This window comes from Pelobates fuscus, chromosome 1 (assembly GCF_036172605.1).
Source record: "Pelobates fuscus isolate aPelFus1 chromosome 1, aPelFus1.pri, whole genome shotgun sequence".
NCBI lineage: Eukaryota > Metazoa > Chordata > Amphibia > Anura > Pelobatidae > Pelobates > Pelobates fuscus.
The window spans coordinates 443,969,579-443,982,750 of record NC_086317.1 but is presented as its reverse complement, the minus strand read 5'-3'; the positions used below and the strand labels follow the sequence as shown (position 1 = coordinate 443,982,750).

The window sequence follows — 13,172 nt, the reverse complement described above, 5'->3', positions numbered from 1 at the left end:
TTTTTGTAATTTGGACATTTGATCTGTACAATACAGACTTTGTTCTCTTTTAAGACACACCTTTCTGCAACAACAGTACCTCATAATTCTGTATATTACTATTATTTCTCCTTATTAAAGCCTGTACTTGAGTAATTTCTTTTTTTTTTTTTTTTTTTTAACATGTATCAAAGTCTGTTAGATCAAGCTTCGATGCCTTCACCAGTGGAAATGGGTGCAGCTTTTACCAGGTTCTCCTGAGTGATCCACTGAACAGGTCATGCCACCCCCCAGTGTTTCCTACCCATTTAAAGTGGAAGGACATGCTTCAGAGAGCTTTGCTCTTAGGGAAGACTATACTTTTATAATCATTGAAAATAAGAGCTAACATGTAACGTAGCATCTGAGTGTATTATTTTGTAATTCATACAAATATGTAAATACCTATTTTCAGTGGATTTTTTGGCTTAACATCGGCTCTGTTAGGGCATCCATCTCTAAGCCTTTACAGCTCAGGAGAAAACTATGTTTGCAATGCCATAAGCAGGTCGAATTTGCATAAAACAAATGATGGTCCAGGCACTGTAGGTAAATCCAGTGAGCAGATTATTGGAACAGATGAAAAGCAACGTTTCGGCCAACAACAGGGCCCTTGACAAGCGGAAACCTGTGGGTCGAAACGTTGCTTTTCATTTGTTCCAATAAACATGCTCACTGGATTTAGCTTGAGTGCCTGGACCATCATTTGTTTTATGCAAATTACATTGTGAGGATTGACTAATCTCAGGCCTGGGATCCAGGAGAGTGCAGTATCCTTTACGGTAATTACAGAAGCAGTTTGATTGGCTCAGTGCAGCTCAGTGTACGCTTTGGAAATCCGCAGCGCATGTGAATGACATCAAGATTTGTGGACGTGCATTACCTCTGTAGTCTTTGGTTGAATAGGTAAACCAAGAGATACACTGAAAAGGAGTTATCTATCTATGTGTATGCAACACATAAAAAACAAGAAGCTATAGTACGATTCATTTTAACAAGTACCGTAATTATGGTTTCTTTAATCACTTTGATGACAATGGATACCTGGAGATCCCCGCTGTCAGCTAGGAATATTTTTAGTTGCTCCTGACTGACCGATAAGCTGCATTCAGCGCTGAAAGTCAGCAATGCAAGCAGCTCTTTAAAAGGGCATTTCCCTGTCTAGAAATAGACTGTGGTGTGAGCAGAGTTAAATCACTGCTTACACCAGGAAACCCAGGTATCAATGGATACCTGGGGCATCCCTCTGTCAGCTGGTGTAGTTTTTATTGGTCCCATAATCAATGATGTCAGCTTTGCATAGAGCTCTAGGGTGCATTGATACACCCCAAGTTCTACATATACCATGGCAGGGTCTCCCTGCCTGTCCCCAAGCAGACTTATCAGTGCTGGTTTTTGCAAGCTACCCAGCACCGATCACAGTGTAATCAGCTTAGAAGCAGGATCCATTCATAATTACACAATGTAATTATGAAAACAGCCAGTAGATGGCAGTCACACACTACTCTCACTGTAACTAAGAAACACAGATTTTGATGTCAGAATGGATATGAGCAGAGGGTGTCCTTAGGGTTAGGGTTAGTGGTGAGGTTGAGGTAAAGTTAGATTTAGGGGTAAGAGGTAATGCTCGGTTTGGGTTAATGCGGTTTTAAGGTTAGGGATTGTGTAGGGCACGCATGTCTAACTCTAAGGCTAACACAGGCCAAATACACAAGGTTTAAGTTTACGTGGGCCTTGGAAAAAAAAACAAAAATATTTTTTTATATTGTACTTTTCTAAATAAACCTAACTGACACTGGACGCTTGTAGGGCTTCAAAGTAAACAAAGGAGCTAATTTATTTTAAGGAGACGTGCATGTGCATATAACCAATGTTTAAGTTCAACTACCTTGACATATTAAGAAATGTTTGGCAATGGGACTGAACTGGTGATTGTATGCTGTTGCACAGCTGTAAAAAACCAAATGAAGTTATCTTGTTGATTGTGAAGTCCTAGGAGTGTGTTCTTCACTTTGGCTGAGATCAATTGCTATTGGGAGGCTATTGTGCATGTGGCAAAAATCTGTGCAGCCAATCAGCATCTCCATGGGGAGCGTTCAGCGCCTCCATGCAGACCCAATCTAAAACACTGTCCCTCCCCCCATTCTAATACACTGTCCACAAATCCAATACATTGCCCCCAAACCCAATACACTGCCCCACCTTGACTCCACTATAATACACTGCCCCTCCTCCACTCTAATTAAAAACACTGCCCTTCCTCCCCCCCCAGTTTAACACACTGCCACCCTCCCCCACTCCAATACACTGCCCATAAATCCAATACACTGCCCATAAATCCAATACACTGCCCAACCCTCCCTCTGCTATAACACACTGCCCTCTCCACCCAATCTAATACACTGCCCCATAATCTAATACACTGCCCCATCTCCACTCAAACCCCTCTTCTCCTACCTTAAGACAGTTACAGCCCTGCTCTTCTCTGCTAAAGCAGGCCAGATGCTCCTCTGGCACTGCAAGCTGCGATCTGCCGTGGTAGGGAAGACAAGAATAAGATATGAAATATCTTTCCTGTCTTGCGGCTGGTCGCTGCCACAGCACAAAGCGGCCCCAGTGCAGGCGGGCCGCAAAAGATATTCATCGTGGGCCATCGGTTTGACATGCATGGTGTAGGGTTAAGGTTAAATGAGAACTATAGTGCCAGGAAAACAAACTTGTTTTTCTGGCATTATAGAGTAATTAGGGTTAAAACCCCTTCAGCCACTTACCTTTCTCCAGCGCTGGGCTCCCTCTGTGCTGAGAAACTCTCCACCCCCTGCCGACGTCAGATCCTACGCGGCAAGAGCCCTGCGTGCATTCAAACAGCCCATAGGAAAGCTGCATTCAAACAGCCCATTACTCAATGCTTTTCTATGGACGTCAAGCATCTTCTCACTGATTTTCACAGTGAGAAGTGCGGAAGCGCCTCTAGCGGCTGTCAGGGAGAGAGCCACTAGATGCTGGATTAACCCTCAGTGTAAACTGCTTCAGAGAAACTGCTATGTTTTCAGCTGCAGGGTTAAAACTAGAGGGACCTGGCACCCAGACCACTTCATTTAGCTGAAGTGGTCTGGCTGCCTATCGTGGTCCTTTAAGCATACGGTTAGCGTTAAGTAGGGGGTTGGTAAAGGGTTCATATTAAGTACCAAAAATTATTTTGATCCTAGACATATGAGGTATTTAACAATCACGACTGATAGAGGAATCTATACTAGTCCCATTTCTTCTCTAGTAGCACTGGATATGTAAAAAATGATTATGAGCAAAATGTGGGGGAAAAAAAAAAAGTTGTTTTTCCATTCTTTTCCCTATTTTATTTTAACATTTTATTCACATTTGTTGTGTTCAGTGTACACATAGGGTATTAAAAGTAATTTGTGTCCTTTAATTAAAACAATATATAATATGTAAGGGGTTCACTTAAAGAAAAAACATTAAATTACAGTGGAACAAACACAAAGCTCACATTTAAGGTTTTGTTTTTGTTCAGAACTTGGATAATCGCCTCCGTCCTTAAAGGATTATGTGTGGGTGATAGTTTCAGACATCAAACAAAACATACAAACTAATAGCACATTTCTCGTCCTGCAACAATACACTATACAGGGAAATAAAATTCACTTGTCAGCAATGTGCTATAAACATGGTCATATGATCTGCAATTCTTATGCATTTTGGCATCTTTTCCCTGTCACGGTAATTAAACACCACACTAAGTACTGGAGATTTGAACGCAAACAAAAAAACATAAAACTATCCATCATTCTCAAAAGTGAGACAGGTGAAAAACAAACAAACAAAAAAAAACCTCCTATTAAACTTTCACACTATTCCTCTGCAAAAGAAGCAAACATTTGCAGGATAGAGGCCAAAACTAAATTTTTCTTTTTAACCTAGATCTAGCAATTTAACAATCTTAGTATTCCTTATAAAAAAGGACTAAAATCTCTTCCACGGAGCAAAGATATAACAGGAGATGCAATGAAAATAGTTGCATTACAAAATAATACAAAACACAAGAGTTTTATATATTACATGTATTCAATGATAAATTAAGATGGTGCCCTTTAAAAAAATCTAATCTCTTTATGGCAGACATGTATGTATGTATGTATGTAGAGTGCAAATATTATCTCTCTTTTTCTGTAATAAATATATATATATATATATTTTTATAATAAGATCAGGGATCACAATTTCTTCTTGGCATCAGCCATTGGCGAGTGAAAATATAGCCATGGCATGCAGAAATTCAATGCATTTATTAGATTAAAATAAATACTTGTTTTACTTACATTGTTGTTTTTTTTTTTTTTAAGTGTGTTAATGTGGCACTGTAACACGCCGTACTTACCTTTTTCCAATCACTCTTTCCAAGTCGGTCTTTCTTTTTTCAGCTATTTCTAAAAACACAAGACAGAGAAGCCTGATTTTCTTAGACACTGGGCAGAACTACTGCCAACTAGAAGTGTCAATCCCCCCAAACTGCCACCATTGACCTACGGAGGATTCCGTGGTCTTGCTGGATTCTCCATACATCTCAAAGCTGTGCTCAGGCGCATGCACGAGAGTACAGCAGTGATGTTGGCACCTGGCGCTTGTTGAAGAGATCCTGCTGAAAGCGGATTGCGGCACCCGCAAAGGACAATTCCCACCCACCACCCCCTCCTCTGGCAACCGGACCCACAATGCAAATTCTGCAAAGTTCCCAGACGGTGATAGTGCCGCTTTAGAAATTCTAAATAAATGCCATGTACTTTTGAAGATACAGAACTATTTTCCAACATATCACAGCTGGTAAGCTGGCAGTACAAGTCGACAGCATCAACCCTTGACTTCAGCTTTACGGCCAAAAGAGGTTGTTGGCTCAGTAATCACTGTTTGCATCTGCTGTGAGCTTCAACTGGAGCAAATAGCCATACATATTTTCTATGTATGGAAACTGTGCAGACCTACTGTGATAGTACTTCACATACGATGCTACACTGCACTAACTATTGCAATAGTTCAGCTACATTTAGTGTTACATAATGTCTAAGTAGATAAAAAGCGATTTAGTTTAAATAGCTCATGTTTATGCTGTAAATTAACATGCACACACTCCTATAAATTGGAAAAAAAAGGCCCACAAGGGCTGAAACACATTTCCTGTATTTTAATATTTACGTTAATACTAAAGATCAATAACCTAGTTCAAGCACCATGATAAGTATTCACCCCCAAAGAGTACAGTTTTCTGGATACTCTGTATATGAAGAACACAGCACTAAGTGTAAAGGTCCTCAAAGAGAAGTACTGTACATATTACACTTTCCTCTAAATAGTTCTCCTAAAGCAGCTGAAAATTGAGACTCATGTGACCTGCTAATTTTCTAGAGCAGATATATAATATGCATTGTGAGTATACACATCAAAGCACTATCACTTTAAATGTTTAGTTTCGACAGTTTGTTCATTCGTGTTTGGATGAAATTCGTTCTTTATTTTCGGTTCGGAATTTCACTCGGAAAAATGAAATTATAACCCGGGCTGCATCTTGCATCTACTAAAAAACTGAGAGATCAAAATTGGTCTTTCAGCCAACTTTACTAACACCAAGTAAAACAATACTTAGGACTAGTAAATTAGGGAGGTTAAAATATTCCACAATAAAGTCTGGTAAATGTGCATATTTTGTCAGCTCTGTACCATAAACATGGTTCAGAAAACAGATCAATAATAAGAAAAAAGATATATAGGACAGAGTCTGTTTCTGACACATTTATGAAGGTAAAGCATGCTTTAAAACTTGTACTAGTTACCGCAAGCTACTGTGTGAAAATGACTGAAGAAAAAGAAAAAAAAAGCCTTTATTTATTTCACTTAAGGAGGACAAGCATTTAATTTGGTTTCCATTCTCCTTAGACACTGAAATCAATCAACAAGAAGAAAAATGTGGTTTCATATCATTCATCACTAAGAATGGAAACAGAAAGAGGTATTAGTACATTTTAACACCGTTATCTCTTGTTACGTGTGCACACTTACCGCTGGGGAAGTAGCCGGTCATTGGCCAGGTATCCTGGCTTGTGGACTTCCTTGGTGTAATCTCCATATTTGGCTTGAACAGCATAGGAGGCCAGTAGGACAGCTGTCTCCGGGGGACAGTAAATTTCATCATTTAATATAGCTTCTTTAACTTGCAGAAAGAAAAGTCTCTGGGTGATGTCCTGAATTAACTCTTCCGAGACATCCTCGGGGAAAAACTTGGCTCGGAATTTAAACTGAAGAGGGTTTTCTTTTCGAACATCTTGATGGGTTACCTAATGAAATCAGAGGTACAAGTTTGTGTCCTGTTTTAGTCCTTTACCACATTTTTAAAAAAGGAGCAGTTTTGATAACACACTGCGAGTCAAATCAACCATATAACAAACTATAACAGTCTACGTCAGGGGTAGGTAACTTTCGGAACTCAATATGTTGTGGAGTACATCTCTCTTGATGCTGTTGCCAGCAACACGGCTGAACTAGTATTGTGGAAAATGTAGTCCATGACATCTGGAGTGCCAAAGGTTGCCTACCCCTCATCCACTTCGTCATAAAATGATTCACTAAATAAGCAGTGTTACAATGAGCCAACAAAGATTAATATGCAGGATGTTCCATGCTGGTATATTGGAATTAGAGCAATGTGCATCACAGGCAAATGTATTGTAAATGCATAAAATTATTTTAATCTATTGAGTAGTTCCCAGCTTACAGCGCTATACACTCAGCATGCGTTTATGATGTAAATCTATGGATAGGAAATAGCCATCTGCATACCTTCATCATATAACCTTTGCACAGCTTTATCTATGATTGAGTCAACAGCATTATGAGACCATGAAGATGCTCTACACGAATACGTGTTTCTGTGGTATTTCCATTCCTATCCACATAGTGGAAGTGCTACAGCCTCCAATTACATAACATTTTTGTTTAAAGGGACACTATAGACATCAAAACAACTTTAGCTAAATGAAGTAGTTTTGGTGTATAGATCATGCCTCTGCAGTTTCACTGCTCAATTCTCTGCCATTTAAGAGTTAGATCACTTGTTTCTGCTTATGCAGTCCTAGAAACACATCCCCTGGCTGTTACTGACACGGTTCTGTTCTGTTGTGTTCCCTATTAAGGGGTAACAGGGAACACATGGGACTAGAGATATCTTTGCCATAAGCTCAAGGAAGCAAGGTGAGTGGTTAGTGTAGGACCCACCTGAGAGGCTTGCCTTGACGTGGCAGGCGGGCATTCCCTCTAATGGCCATTGAAGTAACTAAATAACCTCCATTTCTTTAAATATACATAGGGATTTGGGAGAGAGTGCAGGTAACTTTTTTTCTTTGGTTTTTACCATAACTTACATTTCGTAAGTTTTATGTATATTGAACTCTGTGATGCAGGATTTCGAAAAAAAAAAATAGTTAAGCTTTAAGATAGAAGTTTTACATAATTTTTGAATAATATACTTTCGTTTGAGACCATCCAGAACTGAAAACAGAATTTGAAACTTGCTCTGCCAGTGTTATGTACTTACCAGCAAGCAGATCTAAAAATAAAGGCATTCAACTTAAAAACGAAACAAGCAATGAAAACAACCCATAAATAAAAACCAAAAGAACACATGAGAAGGACAAAGTGAAAAGATAATAAGAACAAAAAGGACAAACACAATACCTTTTTGTTCAGCTTTAGCCATGTGGAGTAACCCTTGCTGTCCACATACTGAAGGCCAAAGAACCACACTTCACGGAGGCCGACTGTTTTCACCACCTAAATATAAAAAAGGAGAGAAAATCAAATGGGTATTTAAACGACCTACACTAAGATATTTATTTATTATTTCTGAACATGAATTAATAATAAAGCATGCACAGAATACAGCGGTTTTAAAAGAGAGAAAAAACAAACAAACAACTAAGCACATCATCACTAAATGTTATTAGAATAGTCATTGTGCAATCAGTATTTGGGTGAAGTCCCAAGACTCAAAAGGTTTTTGAGTTGACTGACAGAAAGTGGGCTTCTTCTCAGCACCAACTTCAAAGCTGTAGTGGTTATGGTGCTTAGACAGTCCCCTAAAAAAAGGCCATAATATATTTTTATGTGGCTTACATAAACCATTTTAAAAAGTGTTAAAACTAACAATATCTTGTACGTAAGGCAAATTTAACCCGCACTAGACATTTTTGCACAAATATGTAAATATTATGCTTCCTTAATACATTCTACAACCATAAGGTCATCAGACCTAGCTCATGGATTATCTGAGCGGAGATCTCCAAATAGAGACTTAACCCTCCCTGGTGTATTGTGTTTCAACTGGATGGAGCAGCACGGTGATTTGCAGAGTGTGACTGAGATCCTCAAAATGATGATGGCACAGAGATTGGCATGGCGAAGGACTATAGGTAAGTAGATCTTTTTACTTTTAGTTTGGCGGGACCAATAATTAAAATAGGCCCAGTAACACTATAGATATGGAATAAATACATGTTTGTATTCCTAATGCTTTAGTGTTCCTTTAAACACATTGTGCAATGGGGGGAAACCTAAAAAATATATACTCTTTTTCAGGAAGTGTGTAGAGCTTTTGTTAGGAGTGGTGTGGCTAGGGCCACATTGTTTTCTGCTTGTTTTATTCACTAAATGGCAAACAAGCGACAGCCAGATAGCATTTATTTATTGAAATCTAGCCATTTTAACCAAATGTAACCAATCAGGCTGCTGTTCTGCTGTCTATGGAAATCGGCAGAATCTCTATATAACTTGGAATTTTCAGCTATTCCCAGACAGACAAACTGTAACTGAATTCACTTTATTAAATCCTCTGATACAGAGGGTACGGAAAAGGGAATTGCACTGATAATTGCCCCCTTAACTAAGCCTAATGCTACGCTCGACCCTTCTTAACCCTATAAAGATATTCCCCAGTCTAAAAAGTGTTTTCTTGAAGCAGGAAAATTCAGCTGTCCTTGAATGAGAAAACTAGGCCTGGATAGGAAGTCTCCCTTCAGCTCATTCGCGTAAGACTCCTGACAGAGATAAAAGAAGATAGAGTTTGCATACAAACCCACTGTAGTTCCATATTAGAGCATTGCACCCCTCAGCACTCCAACATGAGGAGTAATCTTCACATGGAAATGTACGCTGAGGTCGTGAGTGGAAGTGCACATCCAACACTAGGGGCCATAGAAGGAGTTGCAGAAGCTAGGAGACTTATTTAGCGGGTCACAATAAGGAACAAGCCATCTCAAACCCAAGAACTCCTTGCCCATCTCCAGGTACATTGCATCGGGGGATAACATGTCCGTAGTGGGTCAGACAATACCTACCAATCGTGCTGCATAAAATAAAATATATTTTTCAAAGTGTAACCTATCCAAGATTAGGCATAATTTTAATTGGGGGTGCAGAGAAAAGCAAGAAACCTTGAGTTATATGTCCTCTGTCTTTTCCTGTACGGATGGTGCTTATGATACCATGTCAGTCTTTATGAATTCTCAGCATCACTTAAAAGAAACGAGGTAATGAGAATGTTTTGCAGAGCATTTTTGTTTCTGCACAGAACATCTGTAGTGAAACAGTCTTTGGTAGAAATTAAAAATGGAAGGCATAATAGAAGTATCCTAACTTTTTTGTTTGTTTGCGCACACACACAAAAAGTTACCTACTGTGCCCTAGAAGGCTAAAATGTCACATTGAAGCCTTTACACCAGTGCTCTAAATGTAGTGGGGACTGCAAAATGAAGATCAGAAAAACAAAACAAAAAAAAAAAGCAAAGTTCTGTAGAAAGACTTATATAAAAAGTTTTTAACAGAAATAAAAGAAAAGAATTACTAAACTTTTAAATTACCGGTAAGTGAAAATTATTTTAAATATCTTTATTTCTTTTCTCCTCAAGTACCACTGAATGTAAAGAATACGAATGGGAACTATGACAGTAGATCAGCAGCTTTCAGATTAATACGTACAGACCCAGACAATAGAGAACATAAACAAAAGCCTGGAAAGTACTTTTCGTTCAAAGCAGAATGTGAAAATATAACACAATTACATTGTACTTAAGAAGAAAAGTTCATTTTTCAAAGTTTTCAAGGGACACTAAGCACCACTAAGTTTTGATGTATAGGCCATGCGGCCACAGTCTCACTGCTCATTTCTCTGCCATTTAGGAGTTAAATTACTTTATTAATGCAGCCCTAGTCACACCTCCCCTAACTCTCAGTATCCAATTGAAAATTACAAAATGTGATTTTGAATATTAACCCGTTAAAGGACCACTATGGTGCCAGGAAAACATACACGTTTTCCTGGCACTATAGTGCCCTGAGGGTGCCCCTACATTCAGGGTCCCCCTCCTGCCAGGCTGGATGGAGAGGAAGGGGTTAAACTTACCTCTTTCTACAACGCCGGACGGGGAGCTCTCCTCCTCTTCTCCGCCTCCTCTCCTCCTCTTCGGCTGCATGCGCGGTGAGAGCCGTGCGCGCATTCAGCTAGTCTCATAGGAAAGCATTTTGCTGGCGTCTTCTCGCTGTGATTTTCACAGTGAGAAGCGTGGAAGCCCTCTAGCGGCTGTCAATGAGACAGCCACAAGAGGCTGGATTAACCCCAATATAAACATAGCAGTTTCTCTGAAACTGCTAGGTTTATAGAAAAAAGGGTTAATCCTAGAGGGACCAGGCACCCAGACCACTTCATTAAGTTGTAAGTGGCCTGGGTGCCTATAGTGGTCCTTTAATACATTGTATTATTTTATACAACAGTAATCCAGTTATAAAGCGTTGCATAGACATCCCTATTATTAATATATTTGCATTTTCAAACTTATTGTTTTTTGTAAATGAATGAGTGGACAATGAGGAAGGCAAAAATGACGTAATTTACCTGATCAAACAACTGTTTGCCGGTTGTATTTGGTTGGATGGCAAATTCCAGCTCTGCATCCATGGTGGTGACCCGTACATTGATCTACAGAAACATAAAACAATATACCTTAATACACGCATTCTGAACAAGTACAATTCATAAAACCCAAGCATAATAATCTACATTTGTAATACTATAAAATTCTGTACCTCTTTCTGACGTTAGGATATTCCATTTCATGCCATATCAATCAATACCTGGGGCTCTTCACTGTCAGCAGATGCCACATTTAGTGACCGCAGACTGACCGATGAGCTGTACGCAGCGCACAAAGTAAGTACCGCATACAGCCCTTTAAATCAACTGCACACTGCAACTGAGAGCTCACGCTAAGCTACGTGATTATCTAGCTGCCAGCTTCCAAAGGTAGGGTCTGAACATTCACATCTGCCAATTTTAATCGGTGCTGGGCTTTGTCAGCTGTCCAGCATCTATCACAGTGTTATAAGCATGTGCAGCATGTTTGAATTTCAGCATTACAGGCAAATCTCCCTGCAATGCTGAAAACAGACAGCAGATGGCAGTCACAAATCACTATCTACACTTTTAGAAAGGAAATCCTTACTGAGATTAGCATAAGGCATTACTTTGGGTTATGGGCAAGAATAGTGTCAGGTATGGTGTTAATGCTGGATTAGGTTTAATGCTGTTTTAGCAGTAGGGATAGTGTATGACGAAGATTAGGTTAGGTATATCTTTAGAATTAGTTTAAGCATAGGGTCAGTGGTAGGGTTAGTAAAGCGTTAAAGGGGAGTTGATATAGAGTTAGCATTAACTACCAAAAATGAATTTAGATCCTAGACCAGGGGTAGGCAACCTTCAGAATTTCGATGTTTTGGACTAGCTGACATATGTGACTTTAAGTAGCCGTAGAAAATTTCAAACTGCATTTTTATGTGTGCCCGGTTCCTTAATCTGTATTACGTAGAAATTTTGGACCACGTCTCCCTTGACGCTCTCAGCATTATGTATTGTACAACATTTGTAGTTCTTACCCCTGTCTCAGATATGAGACTTAACACTCATGACTTATACTGGATTCTATATTGAGTTCTACCTTCTGCTTTAGCGGCACAAGATATATAAAAATGATTTCAAGCCGTATATTATACAAAACGAATATATATTGTATGTACAGTAATGTTCTATGTTTCATGTTTTTGTTTGTTTCTGTATGTCTTGTTTTGGGTATATTTGATAAAAGAAAATCAAATAAAAAAAATATATATTTTAAGGAAAGGATTTGTTTCCACCCCATTTTTTACATGTTATTCACATTTAACACTGTGTTATATATGCATATAGTATATTAAAATAATGCCCTTTCAGTTTTTATTATTATATATATATCACTTAAAGAGAATCCCATAAATTAAGGTTGAACAAACGCAGAGCAAATTCTAGGTTTTGTGTTGTTCCAGAACTTTGAAGATTACCTCAGTCCTCAATTGGTAAACATGTTATTACATACGGTTATGTGATTCTTGGAATTAAGCTCAAAATGTGTACCTTCTTTAACGCCCTTGCAGCCAGTGATTTTTAGAATAATTCTTCATGTCTGTCAGGGTGTGTGGTGAATTCACTATGATTTCTCTCACAAACAGTTTTCTTTATGGGATACTTAATGCCAGAATCACGGGTCTGGTGTAAAATCACTGTACTTGCAGAAAAAATATTGCTTGCTCCACAATGGGCATATCACACATATTCCCATTTGCATTGCATGTATGGTGTATTAGTTGATTATTTTCTATCCATGCACGCATGTCACTGCACATGAAAAAAGTCTATTTTTTCATCTGTCTCTTGGGGGATATGCTGGAAATTATAGGCAAAAAAATAAATAAATCAGATTTGCCGCACGCTCTGCTGATGAACACTTCAATGATAAGGGTTTTTGTAAAACCTACTTACAAATAAATAATAAAATAAGAAAAAGTCTGGAGCAGAGACAGGAGTATTAGGCAGACAGTGGAGGCCTCGGGGTTACATTTTAATTAATTCTGTATTAGAACCAGGCCTCGGGGTTACCCCCCCTCCCCCCCAAAAAAAATAAAAACAGAAAAATTTGGAAATGTGACGGTCAGTTGTCACATCAAATTTGTGAACGCTACAGAAAAAGTCATGCTCTGTATTCTTTAGCCACTGGGCTATTGTAAAG

At 38.9% G+C, this 13,172-nt stretch overlaps 1 protein-coding gene across 3 annotated transcripts in view; it reads right to left on the bottom strand.

Moving 5' to 3' along the window:
• The window catches only part of RDX (radixin), a 94,480-nt gene that overhangs the window by 20,808 nt on the left and 60,500 nt on the right, over positions 1–13,172 (bottom strand). For all 3 annotated transcript variants that reach the window (XM_063430044.1, XM_063430062.1, XM_063430054.1), the window contains 3 exons: positions 10,970–11,053; positions 7,759–7,854; positions 6,088–6,362 (listed from right to left, as the gene is read on the bottom strand). In XM_063430044.1, the coding sequence (XP_063286114.1) occupies positions 6,088–6,362; positions 7,759–7,854; positions 10,970–11,053 (455 nt within the window). The remainder of the gene's footprint in view (positions 1–6,087; positions 6,363–7,758; positions 7,855–10,969; positions 11,054–13,172) is intronic.